This window comes from Dipodomys spectabilis, unplaced genomic scaffold (assembly GCF_019054845.1).
Source record: "Dipodomys spectabilis isolate Male_0828 unplaced genomic scaffold, ASM1905484v1 ptg000015l, whole genome shotgun sequence".
In the NCBI taxonomy this organism is placed as follows: Eukaryota; Metazoa; Chordata; class Mammalia; order Rodentia; family Heteromyidae; genus Dipodomys; species Dipodomys spectabilis.
This window is the reverse complement of record NW_024870692.1, coordinates 10268671-10288531: the sequence shown is the minus strand read 5'-3', so window position 1 is coordinate 10288531 and position 19861 is coordinate 10268671. Positions and strand designations below refer to the sequence as shown.

The following is a 19861-nucleotide window of genomic DNA, read 5'->3' as shown; positions in this document are numbered from 1 at the left end:
GGGCCATAGGCACATTTCAAAGCAGTCTTTAAATAAGAATATGGAGCCAGGCGCTGGTGGCTCACACCTGTAATCCTAGCTACTCAGGAGGCTGAGATCTGAGAATCACGGTTCAAAGCCAGCCTGGGCAGGAAAGTCCATGAGACTCTTATCTCCAACAAACCACTAGGAAACTGGAAGTGGCACTGTGGCTCAAGTGGTAGAGCACTCGCCTTGAGCTGAAGAGTGCAGGGACAGCGCCCAAGGCCAGAGTTCAAGTCCCACGACAGACCAAAAAAAAAAAAAAAAAAAAGAAAGAAAAGAATATGGTTTTCCATTCCATCTACATTTTCCCATTAGTGGTCTATGTTGTTTTTAGAGATTAAAGAAAGTAATAACAATAAAAAGTAGAGTAATAAGTAATAAATAATAAAAAGTAGCTGTATTGGAGGCATGCACTCACCTGTGCTGAGAACGTAGATGCTTTCTCAAATTCTTCACTTTCCTCCAGCACTGTTTCTTCAGTCCCAGGTAAAGAATCTTTAAATTGTTAAAAAAAAAAAACAAACAGATAAATTAAATCACCTATTACCTTTACTTCTGATTTATAAAGCCTGTTGGTGAGAAAGACATTGAAGCGATTGATTAAATAGTGTGTACAGGTTGAAATTAGAATGTAGAATGACATTTAGCTTAAAGATGGCTTTATCTGTTATACCATGTATACCTAATAAATAGAAACATAAAAATCACATGTACTATCAGAGAACCATGGGACATTTAGATCCATGTATTTATTGTCTAAAGTTGACATCAGGTTAAATATATGTTTTTCCTCAAACATCCATCATTTCTTGATATTGAAATATTCAAACTCCCTTCTTCTCATCTTTTGAATACATGGTATATTATGGTTTCCTTGTGTCTTTTATGGTTAGGAAGTTTTCTATATTGTTTAAGATATCATTCTCTGTCAAGGTAGGAGTAAAATATCTTCCATAGCAGCTCTTCAAACTGTACCGATTGGATGTATTGACTGAATCCTGCTAGGACACACTCACAAAGCAATGTTCCTTAGATATCACAGGAGTAATATTACATGCACTTATCTGATTATCTGGCAAACATTCTTACATTCTCTGATATTAATTTATATGCTAATATATGGAGTTTGAATTTCTTCCATAGAAAACTGTATTTAGCTTTTTTTTATTGTCAAGGTAATGTACAGAGGGGTTACAGTTATGTAAGTAAGGTAATTAAGTACATTTCTTGTCAAACTTGTTACCTCTTCCCTTATTTTTCTCCTACTTTCCCTCCCCCCAACCCTCCCTACCCCCAAGCTATACAGATCATTTCCAACATATTGTCTGTGTATATCACTGTTGTATTGGTTCTTTCACCATTCTGTTGTCCCCCTTCCCTTCCTTAATTCAAATAAATGTACATAAAATACCAGAGTACCAAAATCAAATACAGTGACAACAAGAGATATACCACAGCACATACAAAGTACATACAAAATCACATAGTACAACGAACATACAAAATCACATAGTACATTAAAAAGAACAACAACAACAAACCATTTGTGTCCATGTCTTGGAGTTGATTTTGCTTAGTGTCATCTTATATGGCCTCAAAAGCTATTATTTTTATAGAAAGTGAAGGAAGCAAGCTAGCATATGACTGGATTTCTAGCTCTTTGGAAGGCGTATACTGGAAGGATCATATTTCAAGGCTAGTTTAGACAGAAAGTTCATGAGACCTCATCTCAACCAATAAAAGCTGAATATGGTGACACACACTTCTTACCTCACCTATGAAGGAAAGCATAAATTGGAGGATCACTGTCCAGACTAGCCTAAGCCAAAGGCAAAACCTTATCTCAAAACTAAACTAAGTAAAGCTGGGCACTAGTGGCTCATGCCTGTAATCCTACCTACTCAAGAAGCTGAGAATTGAGAATCATAGTTTAAAGCCAGCCTGGGCACGAAAGTCAGTGAGACTTTCCAATTAACCACCAAAAAGAAGCCAGAGGTGGGGCTGTGGCTCCAGTGGCAGGGCAATAGCCTTGAGCACAAAAGCTCAGAGACAGCACTCAGGTCCGGAGCCCCAGGATGGCAAAACAGTAAAATATAAATGTAAAATGGCAGAATAGTCTGGGAATATGCTTAACTGATACAGTGCCTACCTATCAACTCCCAGTAAAAGGAGGTGGAAGAAGAAGATGATGGGAAGAGAAGGAGGAGAAAGAATAATGAACTAAAAGCAGCATGGTGTCAAATGATATACAAGAGGACAGAACAGGGCTGTTCTATGAGACAGAGAAAAGTAGAGGGGAATATAGACCCAGCACTATCAGGAAAAGTAATGGGGAGCAAAATCAGAGAAGAGCCTCTGAAGAGACACTGACAGGATGAACATCAACGCAGCAGAAAGCTGAAAGAGAAGGTGCATAGTATTTCCACTTAGGATACTGACAGTAGTCCCCCAGAGACAAAATGCATCATTGTTGCAGGAATGAAAGTAGGAAGTGTCAGCAGATAAGAAGTTCCATTTTCTGGGCTGGGAAGGTGGCTCAGTGGTAGAGTGCTTGCCTTGCATGCATGAGGCCCTGGGTTCAATTCCTCAGCACCACATAAGCAGAAAAAGCTGGAAGTGGTGCTATGGTTCAAGTGGTAGAGCACTAGTCTTGAGCTGAAGAGCTGAGGGACAGCGCCCAGGCCCAGAGTTCAGGCCCCATGGCCGGCAAAAAAAAAAAAAAAAGAAGTTCCATTTTCTAAAGAGTCAGAAGACGAGTTCAAAGAAGCTAGAATTAGTGAATAATGCTGTGATAAACATAGTCGTGCTGGTAGCTTTAGCTACCAAGTGTTTGTGATCATTTGGTAAATGCCCAGAAGTGAGATTGCTGGGTCATAAGGGAGCTCTATGTGGAGTTTTTTGAGGAACTTCCATACTGCTTTCCACAGTGGTTGAACAACTTTACACTCCCACCAAAAGTGCAGTAACATTCTCTTTTGGCCACATCCCCTCCAGCATCTGTTGTTATTAGATTTCTTAATTATAGCCATCCTAACTGGGGTGATGTGGAATCTCAATGTTGTTTTGATTTGCATTTCTTTATGGCCAGAGAAGTTGAGCATTTCTTCATATGTCTATTGGCCATTCTTATTTCTTCTTCAGAGAAGTCTCTCTTTAAGTCTTTAGCCCATTTATTAATGGGGTGGTTGTTTCTTTGAAGATTTGTTGTTGGGGATTTAATTTTTTGAGTTCTAAGTATATTTTAGATATGAGTTCCTTGTGTGTTGTAACCCAGATGCACCTCAATAGATGAATGGATCAAGAAAATGTGATCTATCTATCTATCTATCTATATATATATATATATATAAATTATATATATATGTATATGTATATATATATAATGGAATTCTATGCCTCCATCAGAAAGAATGACACCACTTCATTTGTTAGGAAATGGAAAGACTTGGAAAAAATCATATTAAGTGAAGCAAGCCAGCCCCAAAGAAATAGAGGTCCCATGGTTTCCTTCAGTTGCAATAATTAGTATACGTCTAGGATAATTTTATCAGATGAGCAGAAAAGCTATGTACATATGACCATATAAGATGATACTAAGTGAAATGAACCCCAATAAATGGACATAATATGTCTTTGTTGTTGTTGTTGTTTTTAATGTACTAGGTGATTTTTCGGTTTCCTTTGTATGTTCTTTTCCCTATGGTATAACCCCTGTTGTCACTGTACTTGATTTTGGTATCCTGCATCTTGTATACACATTCTAATTTGGGGCGGGGAAGGGGAATAACAAAAAGCTGAAACAAGGACACAGGACGACCCATTGCAACAATGATACCCACAAGGCAGTATATTGGAAATGAACTTTAAAACTTCAGGGGGTGGAGGAGGTAGGAGAGGGAAGGGATAGTGGGAGAACAACAAAGGCGAGGGTAACAGTGCTCGACAAGACCTGTACTCACAACCTTACTCATGTAACTGAATCCCTCTGCACAGCATCTTTACAGTAAAATTAGATTAATAAAAGATGTTAGAATTAGTGACATCGTTTACGGAGGAAGCAACACATAGTTACTGTTCCTTCTTGTTCTCCTTTGCCCTTGGCCTCCTGACTCACAGCACCAAGGACTGTGCTGGTCATGGACATGTGACCACAGCCACCATGATTTGTCGCAGAGGAAGATGTTTAGTCTGGTTTCTTCTTTTTTAATTATTAAATGCCATTCAAACAACAATAGACATAATCATATTTAATACTCACCCAACGAATCTGGAATTATTTCATCTGGAGAATGAAGTACTTGTAATGTCTCTTCAGTCCGTTCTGCTAGGTTGTCTCCTTGAAGCCTACACAGGATGAGGAATAAAGCAATCAAATTCTTGGTAAAATTCAACAGCTTTAAAATAGAAATAAAAGTTTACTAAACCCATCTTGGGTTCTGTAGCCTTTAAGGGAAAGTCTTCTTTCCTCCTGGTATGATTGGGATAAGGTCAATAGTTTTACTTCTTTCCTTGACCAGAGAAAATTTATGAACAAATGTTTTCACTGAAACGATGGAGGGGGACTGAGTGAATGAAAAAACAATCTTTAGAAACTGACAGTGTGCTCACACAACTTCTCTTTGCAGGAGGCCTGAGATGGCTTTTATGACTTCACAGAGTTAGCAAATATCAACCCACCTAAGCTCAAAGCTGTGTGGGTCAGGATGTGTCACAGTGGGAGTGAAGATTCCTGTGTGGAATGGCTGGGATTCTCACAGATATTGGGTCTTCCTCAGGAGATCAAAACTGTCTAGTTGTTTTCATGGCAGTATACTGAACTTCTGTATTCTCCACCATATAATGAGAAAAGTAGACTGGCAATGTCTCATTCAGCTTTGGATTTATATCAGGCTGGAGATGCATTATGCAAGAAACATGAAGCTTAGTAATACAGTTGGGAACTTTGCACTAAATACACAGATCTGCTAATGTTGGCAAGTAGTCAGACAAGCAGCCCAGACTGGAAGTTTCTATCAGAGTTCTTAACCTTTACTTGAACTTTGATAAATAACAAGTGTTCTCAAAGGAAGTGTTAACAACAACATGGTATATTACATTAAAAATTTTCAAATGTGTGTATGGTTCATAACTCTATCAGGCTCAAATGTTATCATTTTCAGCTACTTTTTTTTGGGGGGGAGGGTCCAGTCGTGCAGCCTGAACTCTGGGCCTGGGCGCTGTCCCTCAGCTCTTCAGGCTCTACCACTTGAGCCACAGCGCCACATCCGGCTTTTTTCTTTTTGCTTATGTGGTGCTGAGGAATCAAACCCAGGGCCTCATGCATGCAAGGCAAGCGCTCTACCACTGAGCCACCTTCCCAGCCTGCATTTTAAGCTATTTTGTACCTTTGTTTTTATATATCATAGTAGGATTGCATAATTAGTTCTTGACATAAATTCAAACAAGTGTATAACTTTTTCTTCAATTTGTGTAAGGATAAATATTATACTTGTATTTCTATTTATACAATATTAAATTATGTTTATTTCTATATGGATTATACATTTATACTGTATATTACCTCCTACACATAAAAGCATATTTGTTGTATATTTATTGTGTATGATAATTAAGGCATTCTCAAGAGGAAATACCTGATAAATTGTAATCATTTTTAATGAAGTCTATATTTTATAGCTTAATTTGCTTTAAGAATGTTTACTCTGAAGAAAATAAGCACTTTTTAAATAAATTAACTATTTCTCTAATCTTCCATTCTGTCTTTCACTATTTTACTCTCTCCAAGTAATTAAGAAAATGAGTTCAATAACCAACAATATAAAGTAGTCTTTTTTGAGCATTTGTTTTCTAGGACTATCCTCTCAAAATTACCAAAGAAAGAAAATCTATATGTCCATGACTTATTGAAAGTAGTATCATAATTTAAAAATTCGCAAGCTGGAACACAGGCCTGATGGAACACATGCCTGTCACACAAGCTTTGGCAGAAGGATGCTGAATTTATGTAGCCTGAGCTAGACAGCAAGAGCTTGTCTCAAAAAAAAAGCAAAACAACAACAACAATAAAACCCCCAAAACAAAAGCCACATTAACACATTTGGGTATTTAAAGTTAGGCTAAAAACCTTAAAGGAAAAATAAACTTACAACAAAGAGCAAAATGAAGCAAGACTCTAAACTTTTTCTGCTTATTGAATGCATCAGTAGAACAGAATGTTTATTTAGCTTTTATTGATATGCTCAGTCATTGGCCAAATGTTGTGGAGAGGCAAAGAAATGATAACTGTCCTTGGTTTCAGAGTTCTCAATTGGGTGGAGCTGAAAACACAAACTGCCTTGAATGGAGACTTCAAAATTGAATGGCATGAAAGCAGCTCGTGTCTGTTCAGTGCTACCCTCCAGATACCTGTGAAGTTTGATTTACCATGACTTGAGGCCTGTTTTGTTGATCATCACTACCCTGGAGTGCTCTACCAGTATTTCCTAACCTGGAATCCACACAGCACTACTTTTGTAAGAGGTTAATAGGCGCTGAACAAACAAGGGTTGTGTGGGCAAATCCGGGAAATAAGTCTTTAAAAAGTTATATTGTTTTTACTTTTTAGCCACAGACCTTTTTATGCATAATCCCATCCTTTTCTATTTGTTTTCTAAAACCACTCTTCCATATTAAACAAGCTCCCTTAAATTTTCAACTCCAGCAAAAGTTATTTTCTGCTTCTCTTTGTCATGTTGAAACCCATTTCTCATCCTAATATATTACAGTACTGAGGCTGAGGTTGTAGCTTAGTAGTAGAGTACATGTTGGGCATGAATGAAGCCACTGGTTTGTTATGCAGCAGCAAGCAGAATTAAAACAATATTATCTGGGCATCAGGGCTCACACCTGTAATCTTGGCAACTCAGATGGCTGAGTTATGAGAATTGCAGTTTGAAGCCAGCCTACACAGGAAAGAGACTCGCAGCTCTAATTAACAACACCCTGTCATTCCTTCCCCTCAGATCCCAACCCTGTGCTAGTCTACCATTTTCCTGAGTATGTGCAGCTCAGCAGTTCTAAAAAATATCTCTCTAGGATCATTGAGGAATCAGTGGTCTCCAGCTTTAAACTTGGCTATCTTTCTTCTAGTCTTATCAAAGTCTTTTAAAAAGATACCACCTTCCTCACATATAACTCAGAAAGTGTGTGTATTAGAATAAAGACTTGAACTCATCTTCACACACTAGTCCTATTAATTATCTTCACCTGGATTCCCTTCCAATTCACAAAGTCTGAGAGGCCTTTTCCCTTGTGACACTTCACTGATCTATCAGGCTTGTGATTTCAATCTCATTGTCTCAGGTTTTCTCTTGGTCCTTAATCATCTACCTCCTTCCACTTCCTTCCCACCAGCATTACTCATCTTGTGCATCTCTTCTGTGACTCTCATAGCAAATAAACAAACTTGCTACTCTTTTGCCCTTAACAAAACACACACACACACACACACACACACACACACACACACACACACACACACACATACACACACACACAATTGCTGTCATAATTATCTAAAACATCTAGCAGCTATCTTTTCTTGTCTATTCTTCTTTGAACCAAACTTCTGAAACAGTTTAATCTTTAATACTTCTACTTGCAGTTTTTATTCCCTTCCTAATCTGTTTTAATGTGGCTTGTGCCCCAGACACTTTAGAAAACTGCTTATTCTAAGACTGCCTAACCTCCTAATTTGCCACCTGCAGTAGAAATTTTAAGAGCTTGTCTTTTTCAGTTGCGGGGCTTGCACTCAGTGCCTGGGCACTCTCCCTGAGGTCTTTCACTCAAGGCTGGCACTAGACTTTGAGCCACAGCTCCACTCTGGTTTTCTGGTGATTAATTGGAGATAAGAGTCTTATGGACTTTCCTGCCCAGGCTGGCTTTGAACGAAGATCCTCAGCTCTCAGCCTCTTGAGTAGCTTGGATTAGAGGCATGAGCCACCAGCACTCATCAAGACCTTGTCTCTCTTTGACACTTGGTGGACACCTACCTACCCACTCTTGAAGCGATCACTGTTCCTTTGCTGTGGTCCTCTCCTTCCTATATATCTACCAGGCTGACCATGAATATATCTTCTCAGTCTCCTCGCAATGCTCCCTTCCCTTATATACTGTTAATTAATAATGGTTTCAGCTTTACCAATAGTGTTTCTAATTCTTCATCATCTATCTGAATCATCTCACTCACTGTTTTAATCACACACATAGGCTACAGTTTTTCAAGTCTTTATCTTGAAACCCAAAACTCAAGACTGATGCCACCGAATTCTTGCAAGGCATTTTACTTGAATGCACTACAAGTACCTTAGAAGGTTATGTCCCAAAGCAAGCCCATCCTCACCTCCACTCCCACCACACATTGCTAATTAATTCTGGCTAATCACTCTTCCTAAAAAGATTCCATGCCTCTACCACCTGTTGATATTAGTGTTATGATGCTTGGGCTCATTTGGAGTTACCTCTGTTGTTATATACTTTCCTCATAAATATCCACAATTAGAATCTCACATACAAAATTCTAATGTGCATGCAGTTACCAGAATCTTTAAAACACAAATTTGACCATATGACTTTTATGCTTTAATTGTTTTAGTGGAAACAGTCTTAATATTAATTGGCTAAGTGGGTTCATGAACAGATTTTAGAAGAAACACAATAATTAACAGTGAATGGGAATAAAGAGTTTATAGTGTTGGTGACCTGTCTTTTAGGAAGAGAGAAAAAACATAATTTCAGCCAGTTTCTCAAAATATCCCTGACTGAAAAATCTTTGTTTAAGAATTCCCATTTTTATTGGCTTCTTGTCCCCTGTGAGATGAGTTATGTCTTCCTCAGCAAGTTTTTGAGGTCCTCAACTGCACAGTCCCTACCTCTGTCTGCAAATTCACCTTCTTGGATTTTCCAGCATGATTTTGTACTCCATAAACCCCAAACTGCTTTCACATTTTTGAAGATATTTTGTTGTTAAACCACCTTATGTCTTTATACTATTATACCTTGCAGTATTTATCCACCCTCCCTTTTATTATGTGGCTTATTTCTTGGTTTTCATTTTAGATTATCTTTCCAGATTTTTTTCTTTTGGGAGACTAAGCATTGCATGCAAATCTTTACTATAGTTTTATTTTACTGTAGTTTGTTTATTTCGATATCTGTTTTTGTCAGCACACTGTGTTTAAAGCAAAAAATTTCATAGAATAGATAGTACTTGAAAAAGTCTTTTAAATAATCTGAAAATTGAATGGGGAGGAGAAAAGAGAAGGTGTATTCCAGGAAAATATAGATTGGATTCATGTTGGGAAATGAAATCTCCTGGAGAAAAATGTAGAAAGTCTTCCAGGCTTTCCCCACCGCGTGGAGGACCAAGATGGCCAGGTGCCAGCCGGAACGATGAATAAACATACATACCACTTACCTGAATACCACATGCATGGTGCTGTTCTCGGCTACCTCTTTTTAAAAACCTAACATAAATGGTGCCGTGACTCAGATAAAGGGCTTAAAGTCAGGATAGGTGGGATTCCTCTCTGTTTTTTTTCCTCTTTTTTTCTTTTTTGTTTTTCCCTTTTTGCTCTGAGGAATACCCACAGTTCTGACGGCATTTTGCGAACCCATCTGTCTGCTGCAGACACAGTGCATCCATACCATTGCTGGCCTTCACATCCACGTCCACATCACTTCTCTACTATGCCCTTCAATGCTCATGAGACTTCTCCAGACTTCATCTAAGGACTCACACCACCAAGGAATAGCTGCTGCTCACTGCCTTCTCTGGGAGGGGACCAAATTCCAGCCTTTTACCCCTATTGTCGATGCCCCTTGTCAGCAGGAAGTAGCCAGAAAGAATCCTCACCCTATTTCATGATTTTTAAAAGGCTGGAATGTAAGGTGCACTCCTGGATGGCTAGCAGACTCCACCCTCCACGAAGCAAAGTCTCCACCCAGTACCTGCATTACCTAGGCAACTGGGACACCTGGAAGAGATCATATCTGCATCCGCTGAGGTCACATCTGAATTTGTTGTGGCCACACCTTTCTCTGCCCATACCCTAGATAAGGCCTAGCCCAGGCCCAGAAGCTCTCTCTCTGCTCTTTTCTAGCTCTTTTCTCTCTTTCCTCTCTTTCCCAGGCCTTTCCCCACCGCGTGGAAGACCAAGATGGCCTGGTGCCAGCCTGAACGATGAATAAACCTACCCCTTACCTGAAAAAAAAAAAAAAAGAAAAATGTAGAAAGAGACAGTGAGAAAGAGACAGAGAGAGAAATAGAGAGATCTACCATCACAAAAACAGCCTAATAGCTTCAATGAAAGAGATATGCAAGAAATGATAAATTTATAATAAACAGATTATTTCAGATAAGATTTTTCAAGCCAAGTAAAGAATTTGAGCTTATTCAGGAGAAACACTAAAGGCTTTTAGATCGCTGGTTTAGACAATTGTATGATTTATTTATTCTTAATTATCTTTAAGTAGTTGTATAAAGAAGTTCCCATTCTACAAAACAGCTTATGAGTACAAAGTGTCTGACAACATTATCACCCATCTCTCTTAACCCATCCCTTCTCTCACTTTTTTTCTTTAATTGAGATTAGGTGATACCATAAACTTCACATATTTCATAGTATTGTGGAATAGTGATACTTAGAGTCACAAACACATTTTAACTTTCACAAGGCAAATTGTCATTATCATGGTCTATACAGTTTGTGAATTCTATGAGCTTTGACATTACAAGTTATTTTTTCCACATCAGGTGATATTTACATTTCTTTCCTTTTGCTTAGTGTGGGCTGTTCCCACTTACTCTGCTCCTCCTCCTGGCTTCCCTCTGTTGTGTGTATATATCCACTATACATATGGTCAAGAACATGGACTCATTTAGCAATGATATGACAAAATGGGTGGCTGTCCTTTGTTTCTTGAGTCCTGTTAATTTGCCATTACTTCTTGTATTTGGCTTTAATTATGTGATTTTTTTAAAGCTATGCTATAATGTTAACCTCTGGCTTGGCAAAGTCTATAAAACCATTTAAGAATTTTTTTTAATGATCTAGGAATAGAAGAGAAAAATGAAGAGTGGAGAGTGCTTCTTATGAGTGCGAGGTTATCCCAGGAGCTAGGGCTAGAGCAGTGAGCAAAGTTGAACAAATTCTCATGCTCAAGGAGTTTGTATTATATTAACTGGAGGTGATAAGCAAACAAGCAAAATACATACATCAGGTATTGCTATTAAACATCATAAATATTGAAGAATGAAAAGTAAAGTGGGGAAGGAATACAGAGAGGATTTGGAGGAGGATAGAGTGGTATAATTTTATGTCATGTGTACACAGAAGGCTTCCATAGAAGGAAGTATTTGAGCCAAAATTTGAAGTAACAGAGTAATTGATTCAGACCCTGGAAAATAGCACAAAAGAAAATAGCACATAGAAATATCTCAAAACCAATTACTCTAGTGTCATAAAAGAGGGGATAAGGGGCTGGGAAGGTGGCTCAGTGGTAGCACGCTTGCCTTGCATGCATGAGGCCCTGGATTTGATTCCTCAGCACCACATAAGCAAAAAGAAAAAAGCCGGAAGTGGTGCTGTGGCTCAAGTGGTAGAGCACCTACCTTGAGCTGAAGAGCTGAGGGATAGCGCCCAGACCCAGAGTTCAGGCCCAAAGACCGGAGCCCCTCCCCCCCCCAAAGAAAGAGGGGATAAATATGTGGGCATGTTATCACAGAGGGTATCTTACCAAATACTTCAAAATGAATCCTTCACTTAAGGGAAGCCATTGAAGAGTTTTGAGTCTGAGAAATTGTATGAACAGATGTTTGTTTTAAGAAGGATCTCTTACCTGTTATGTTGAGGACTGACTATGGGACATAGGCACAAAAGTAGTAAGATACATTTGGGTTTCACTGTTGGGAGTGGAAAGAAGTAGACTGATTTGGTATAAATCCTAAAGTGGTAACAAGAAAGGAAGAAAAAAGAAAGGAAGGGAGGGAGGGAGGGAGGGAGGGAGGAAGGAAGGAAGGAAGGAAGGAAGGAAGAAATGAAGGAAGAAGAAAGGGAAGAAGAAAGGAAAGAAAGAAAAGAAGAAGAGAAAGGAAGAAAGGAAGAAAGAAAGAAAGAAAGAAAGAAAGAAAGAAAGAAAGAAAGAAAGAAAGAAAGAAAGAAAGAAAGAAAGAAAGAAAGAAAGAAAGAAAGAAAGAAAGAAAGAAAGAAAGAAAGAAAGAAAGAAAGAAAGAAAGAAAGAAAGAAAGAAAGAAAGAAAGAAAGAAAGGAAGGCAGGCAGGCAGGAAGGAAGACAGGAAGGAAGACAGGCAGGCAGGAAGGAAGGCAGGCAGGAAGGAAGAAAGACAGGAAGGAAGGAAGGAAGGAAGGAAGGAAGGAAGGAAGGAAGGAAGGAAGGAAGGAAGGAAGGAAGGAAGGAAGGAAGGAAAAAGGAAGGAAGAGCGAGCCACTTTTTTAGGCCTGAGCAACTAAACTAATCCTATTGCCCTTTGCTGAGATAAAGAAAACAGAAATTTGATGGGAATTTTGTTTGGGATATAGCTAGCTTAAAATGTGCTTTCAACATGTAGGTAGAGGTGTAGAAAGATAGTTGGAAAGCTATGTGGAGATGTTAAACAGCTGTTTGGAATTTTAGGCCTGAGGTTTGTCCTTTCTAGGTTCCAAAATATTTACAAAGGCCATCAGAATATGATATAGTACTATTTAATTCAGCCTTTTCCATATTAAGATTTTCTTTTTCTCTACAAAGTTAATAATAAATCCTGCTAAGTATTAGTGAAATCAGGAGAATCATATTAAACAGTATGGTTTTAATAAAATGTGAACCATTTTCTTCAGAGGTTTGGGAAAATCATTTATCTTTCCTTTTAAAAGCTACTCTTCATTAAATGACAAAGCCTCTTCCACGGTTGTTGTCACTGATTTACTTCTAAGTCTCTATATAAATGGTAACTTTCTATTTTAGGATTCCAATATATGTTTTTAAGGTAAGTTATATAAGATTACTGTGATCCTTTTAAAAAAGTTAAAATTATCTTAAACCCCAAACATTTAGTAAGAATTGTCAAAGGCAAAACTCGTCCTCAAATCCCTAGCCTGTATTCTGGCATGGAATCGGTATGTAATTGCACGATCTTTCCAGAGAGAGTGGAAGCTTCCTGAGGTCAGAGACCAGGCCTGATACCCTCCACTCCATAATAGCCTTGCATATGGACTTTTACTAGTAGTTTCCAAAATAACTACCTAATTCAGATGAGAGCTCCATGAATGTATTCACCAGTTTAATGGTCCCATTCCTGCCTGAGAAAAAAAGGCACCGGTACCCTGTGAAGCCTCTCCACTTTCTTCCCAAAGTCCCACTTCTTCAGTGCCTAGGTATCCTTCCCATTCTCTTTTTCAGTCCCACTGGTCCATCTTCAAACCCTTCAGCGAATGGCATTTTACTGGCCCTTTCGTACTCTTTCCAAAGAAAACTCCCATCAGGACTTAAGATTCCCTTTCTTATTTTGACATATGCCTTGATATATTTGTTTGTTTGTTTATGTGCTTAATTATCTTTAAGTAGTTGTACAAAGAAGTTCCAGTATGTCAGTTTGAAAGTACAATGTACCTTGGACAGTGTCTCCTCCATGACTCCCTACTCCACCCATCCCCTCAATTTAGCTGGTTCTATTGTCACACACACAAATTGAGCATTATGATTGCACTTGTACACCCTTCATCTTCTCCATTCTTCTGCACCTTCCCCTTCCTCCCTCCTCCACCAATACATGTTCAAGTTACACCACGGGAATCCTTCCCCTATCTACCATACTCTAGCTAATATGTTTATGTATATACCTATATGATACTATGTATATTTACAGATACAGTTTAGATTTAGCTTCAATATATGAAAGAAAACATGCATTCTTTGTCTCTCTGAACCTAACTTACTTCACCTGATTTTTTTTTCCAGTCAGTGCCAGCACTGTGGAAGACGTGTTCCTTTACCTATGTTCCTCCTAGCATTCATCTGTAAGTACCCATGCATCTGCTCCATTTTTCCTATCAGTGTTGCAGGAGGGTAGTGAGGCATCAAAATGATGCATCATTTTTCCTAGGAAAAGAATGGACAACGATAAAATAATATCTCCACTTACTCTGGAGCTTTCCTTAAATTCTGCTTAAATCTCCCCATTCATTCACAAGAACCTTGGAACACGAACCTCTAACATATAATGATTGATGGTGACACCAAGTTGAAAAACATACTCTTCCCTGTTAAACTTGCCTTTTAGCTTTCTATGTCCTCAAAGTGAGATATGGTCCCACAGACTATCTATGACTCCCTAATGAAATTTATAGCTCTTTCATATATACAGGATGGCAAGCATGTAGAAGACATAGTTATTTTTATCAGGCCTGCTGATTACTTTCCTGGCAAAGCTTAAGGATTCAAAAATCAAATGCAAGGAAAATACATGTGGATGGTAGATATGTTTTGTTGGTGGTCTCTTCTGCTTTATCTCAAATCAAGTGTAGAGATGTCAATATAAAGTAAGGTACAGAAGATGAAGCATAGAGTGGGATTGATTCTTAGCATATCTGGGAAATATTAAACCAGATTTTCCGGACAAATAGAGCCAGAATTTGGACCACTGATGCACAAAACTTGGCTGCAGTACAAGGAACAACCATGGGGCACATGCCAACCTTCCTGAAATCTGATGCAGCCATGAGAAAAGATTGTGCTCAGATTGAGCTAAGGGAACCCCAGGAGAAAACAGCCAAACCCAGAAGGAGCTAGAGACAGCCCTTACACTGCAATCAGCACACATTTTTCAGAACAATCATTCATGCTCATTTTAATGCAGTTTTAAACATTCATGGGTTTCACATTCATAAAAAAGTTCTAGTAAAGTATGTGTGTGTGTGTGTGTGTGCGTGTGTGTGCACGCACACATGCGCACTTTACACCTCTCATCAACCCTAGAGTAGAAGTATGTAGTTAAGGTCTTTATTTGACACCCTGAAACAGGGATTCTCAAATTTTGGTGTGCCTTGGAATCCCCCAGAGGACTTCTGAAACCAGAATTTCTAATTCAGAAAGTCTGGGTTAGAACATGAAAATGTGTACCTCTAAAAAGTGTCTAGGTGACCCTAATACTCTGGCAAAGGCACCCCTGTTAGTATTTCTGCTTTGAAAGACAGAAAGACATAATTTTCCACCCATCCTCACCACAGCAGTAGTATTGTGCCATTTGGAGAATGCCAACAGCAGAAAAGATGCTGCCAGGGGAAGATGGTATTTTTCCTTGACTAATGTGCTGGGTATTCATTTTTTGCTAAACATCAAATTTTCTCTCCTAATATGTTATGGTTCAATCTGTCTGAGCACTTGCGCTCAGAATACCGTACACTTAGGATAAGTGAGAAGTGCTTGGTCAGCAGTCATCCAGTTCAGCAGCAGCTGCGAGGAATCTTTGTAAAGTGCTGATGTCTAGCGGGTTGAAAAATGGGATTGTGTGTGGAGCCAAAGCACTCCTTTGAAAAATTGCCAAAACTTTCCTACTCCCTTATCCCATTCCTTTCTTTAATCAGAGATCCTGATTCACAGTCTTGAACCTGAAGGCTGCCTCACATGTGCGCATGATGGAAGACCACCCTCTGTTGCATGCCCCTTGAGAGCAGCTGTTAAATAGCTGGTGCTTTACTATGTTCTCTCTCTCTCTCTCTCTCTCTCTCTCTCTCTCTCTCTCTCTCTCTCTCTCTCTCTCTCTCTCTGTGATTCTCTCTCTCTCTTCTGTCTCTCTCTGTCTCTCTCTCTGTCTCTCTTTCTCTCTCCCTCTCTTGCTCTCTGCCTTTCCTTCTCCTCTACTTTTTCCCTCATTCTTCCCCTTTTCCTCTCTTTCTATCAAATACCACTTTTGGACTTTTCTAAACCAATATGTCAAGATGTTCCTCGAGTTCCTTTATTCACTGTTTTTGGTTCATAAGGTTGAGAATAAATGAAAGCAAATTATAATGACTACAGTTTTAATAGTATAATTGTGATTTTTATATAAATAAAATAATGAATGAATCAGGAACAGTTCATAGCAATCTTTCTACAGAAAGTTGTACATTTTTTGTGGAAAGCAATGGAGGAATGTTAGGCATTAGGTGCTACATTTTCCACAAAGGCATCCATGCCACCAGCCCATGGTGCCACTGATAGAATATTCAGAGCATGGAGCCTAGCAGAAGAACGTTAAGCCATTAGGTGAGTGCTGGAACTCTGGTCCCTTTCTTACTCTCTTTTTCCTCCTGGAAACCATAAAATGAAGTCTTCCTTTGCCATATGTCTCACTATCACGATATGCTGTGCCATCTATGGTTGCCCAAGCAACCAAATCAAGTGGCTGTCAATATATTTTTGAGCTTCAAGCTCTGTCTCTCCCTCACTTTACTTGCATCAGACTGTGCTCTAGGTCATCAGGAAGAGAAACTTCCCACCTGTTAAAATCTAGATGCCTTTTTTTCATAGAATATGTGGTTTTGTGGCTTTGTTTTTCTTTTTATGAAAGACTGTAACCCAAGCCCTTATTACTACTAAGTCCATTTTCCCAAGTAATGTCACTGTTGGAGGAAGCAACTTGAAGTGGAGATAGTCTCTCTTGCTAGTGGGATGTCTTCTGAAATTATGCACTGAAATAAACTCTTGGTTATTTGTCATAGGACTTTTGTCACAGTAATGGAAAGCTAACACAAAGTCTCAAAATAAACCTCAGACTAATAAAATTAGAGTTGAAAAGGACAGCAGTAAAACAGACACAACTGAAATCCAGAAGATAGAGAATATCTTGAAAAATTATTTTTCAAACCTAGAAGAGATGAATTTTAAAAAGGCCTGAAAACTAGAAGAAATGAATAAATATCTAAAACACATATAACCTAGTAAAATTGAAAGAGCGTATATAAAACCAAAGCAGAACTATAATTCACCATAAAATTGATACAAAAGAGTTTGTAAACAAAACTTTAGGCCTACATAGATTCACTACTGAACTCTACGGACTTTAAAGAAGAACTAAGATCAGTCCTTCTTAAACTATCCTGTAAATTATGAAAGGAAGAAATAATTCCCAACTCTTTCTATGAAGACAGTATTTCTCTGATAACCAACTACATAAGGACACAAGAACAAGAACAACAACAAAGAAAACAATACACCAATCTTGATATAGACACAAAAAATGAATCTCTAATAAGATCTTGGAAACAAAATTCAATAATATTTTAAGAAGTCATATAATATGAGCAAGTTGATTTCATACCGGAATATAATTATGGGTCAACATATGTAAATCAATATGTGTATTACAACATATAAATAGAATCAGGGCCAAAAAAATCTCATGAGCATCCTGATAAATGCACAAAATGTCTCTGACAAACTTACATATCCCTTTATGATCAAAACTTTAAAGAAAAAGGAATACAAGGTTGATAAGAATATAGTAAATTATGTATGTGATAAATTGTTAGCCAATATTATATTGAATGGTAAAAAAAACTGATATCATTTCCTCTAAAGTCACTAATACTCTGAACTCTAATGTTTCTCCACTTTTATTCAATAGAACACTTGAAATTTTAGCCAGTACAATAAGGCAAGAGAAAGAAATAAAAGTGATACAAATAGGATAGGAAGAAGTCAATACATATTAAGTAAAAGATAGATAGATAGATAGATAGAACTTGCAGAAGTATATACAGATACACATACATACATTTATACATGTACACGTACATGTATACATACATACACAGAAGCTAGAAAAATACAAACAAATTTACATTGGTTTAACAGTAAACTATCTCTCCCTAACTCACGGGAACCATAATTCTAAGTTCAAAAGCCATGTCAGCAATATTGTTAGGAAATCCTTTCTTGTTTCACAAACACACATTACTATATAGTGTTCTTTACGTGCTAATAGACCAGAATGTAATCTTGGATATTTAGACATGAAAACATAATTCGACTTTTTTTTTTCAAAATCAGTTTCTACTTTTAAGTAGCAATAAGGTACTCAGCTAGTGATAGACATTTGCTACTACAGTCTTACTTCAGTATAAGCCTTCATATATTTTCTAGATTTTTAAGTTTGTTGTGAGGAAGGAAATCTATCCTGCTTGAATTTGTGTTTAACATAGTTCTACATAGTAAATGTAAACTTGGATGATAGTTTTTAAATAACTCCAATTGCTCTGTTTATTAGTATTTGGACAGAATACTGAAGGATTGGACAGACTAAGTAAGTTGATGATCTGGAAAATGGTTAAGTGTATGGAGTCCTTGAGGAGATTGTAAAGGAAAGATAAAGGCTTTCTTTTATACCAACAAAGCTTTTAAAACTCTTATGAAGGACAACATTGCGTACAAATGTCTGCATAATTGGAAAAGCCAAAGCCAACCAGACATAAAGATATTAGAATGATTCATCTTTTGGCACAATATGCTAGAAGAAGAACTATGATAAATACTGTTGTGCTAAATTTTAACTACCTTAGTCTAGACTTCCTTTTTTTTCTGATGTACATATCAATTGGTCTTTAAATGATCATAAAATTTGTATATGGTGAGATTTTATTTTTCCTTTGCTTTTTGCTTCAGGAAACTAAAATTAATTATATTTGTGGCTGGTCATAGCCTATAGGTAAGAGTTTCCATGAAGTTTTAAGTATTTTATATTTTCTTTTTTCTCTTTTCGTCAGTCGTGGGGTTTGAATTTGGCCTAGGAACTGTCCATCAATGCTTCATCTCAAGACAAGCACTCTATCACTTGAGCCACTACACCACTTCTGGTTTTCTGGTGATTAATTGGAGATAAGGGTCTAATGGGACTTTTCTGCCCAGGCTGGCTGTGATCCTCAGATCTCAGCCTCCTGAGTAGCTAGCATTACAGGTTGAGCCAATGGTGCCTGGCTAAATTTTCTTTATTTTTGTATAGTTATTGTGTTTTAAGTCATTAGGTTTTTTCCTCAGACTTCATTGCTTTTCTTGATTTGATTTATATCTTCTTGACTTGATTTATATGTTACAAAATTTTAAATTTTAAGTAAAAACTAGATGATTGTATTTAAAACCCTGAAGAAAATTACTAAAAAGACAAACTCTTGTGATGTTCTCTGAAAATACAGACCCATTAAAAGATGCTGTATTATTATTGTTACTTACTTAATATTTTAGTTGTTGTTTTATACACCATTTAATCATTAACTTTTGTGACTTGTAGTGCTAATTCTGAGAAATTCTGGTTCTTTAATAGTAGTATTATTTAATAATAATAACATCTCTGTTCTGGTTTGATTCTAAAATACTTTTTGCTCAAGAAGCTAATTAACTGTTCACTGATTATGAAGATAATTAGAAAAGATATATACAGATAAAATAAATGAAATCTTTTGTTTTATACTTCTTATGCAAGTCATTAAGGAACTGTGATCCAATTATAAGTGTAATTACCATAATAAGTAACTGAAAGTAATCTAAATTTCAAGTTCCCTACAGTGTTCCAGGGAGATAAAGAATGTCAAGCAAATGAATAATAAATAAGAAGCCTCCTGAGATGGGTAAAGAAGTGAAATGCAATTTTTCACTCTTTTATTTCTATTTGTCTGTAATATATTCATTGTAGGCTAAAAGAACAATCATTTAAATCACTCTCTCCATAGTATAACAACAAACTAAAGTCTAATAATGTTGTTACTTTGTTGGACAAAGTGTTTAAGCAAGAATAGATATTAGGAACATTTTTCAAAAGGTATTATTT

General features: G+C 37.4%; 1 protein-coding gene across 1 annotated transcript in view; it reads right to left on the bottom strand.

Moving 5' to 3' along the window:
• CUNH8orf34 (chromosome unknown C8orf34 homolog) overlaps positions 1-19861 on the bottom strand; it is a 347290-nt gene that overhangs the window by 99757 nt on the left and 227672 nt on the right. The window contains exons 9-10 of the mRNA XM_042666515.1: positions 4283-4368; positions 443-519 (exon numbers count right to left, since the gene is read on the bottom strand). Coding sequence (XP_042522449.1) covers positions 443-519; positions 4283-4368 — 163 coding nt within the window. The remainder of the gene's footprint in view (positions 1-442; positions 520-4282; positions 4369-19861) is intronic.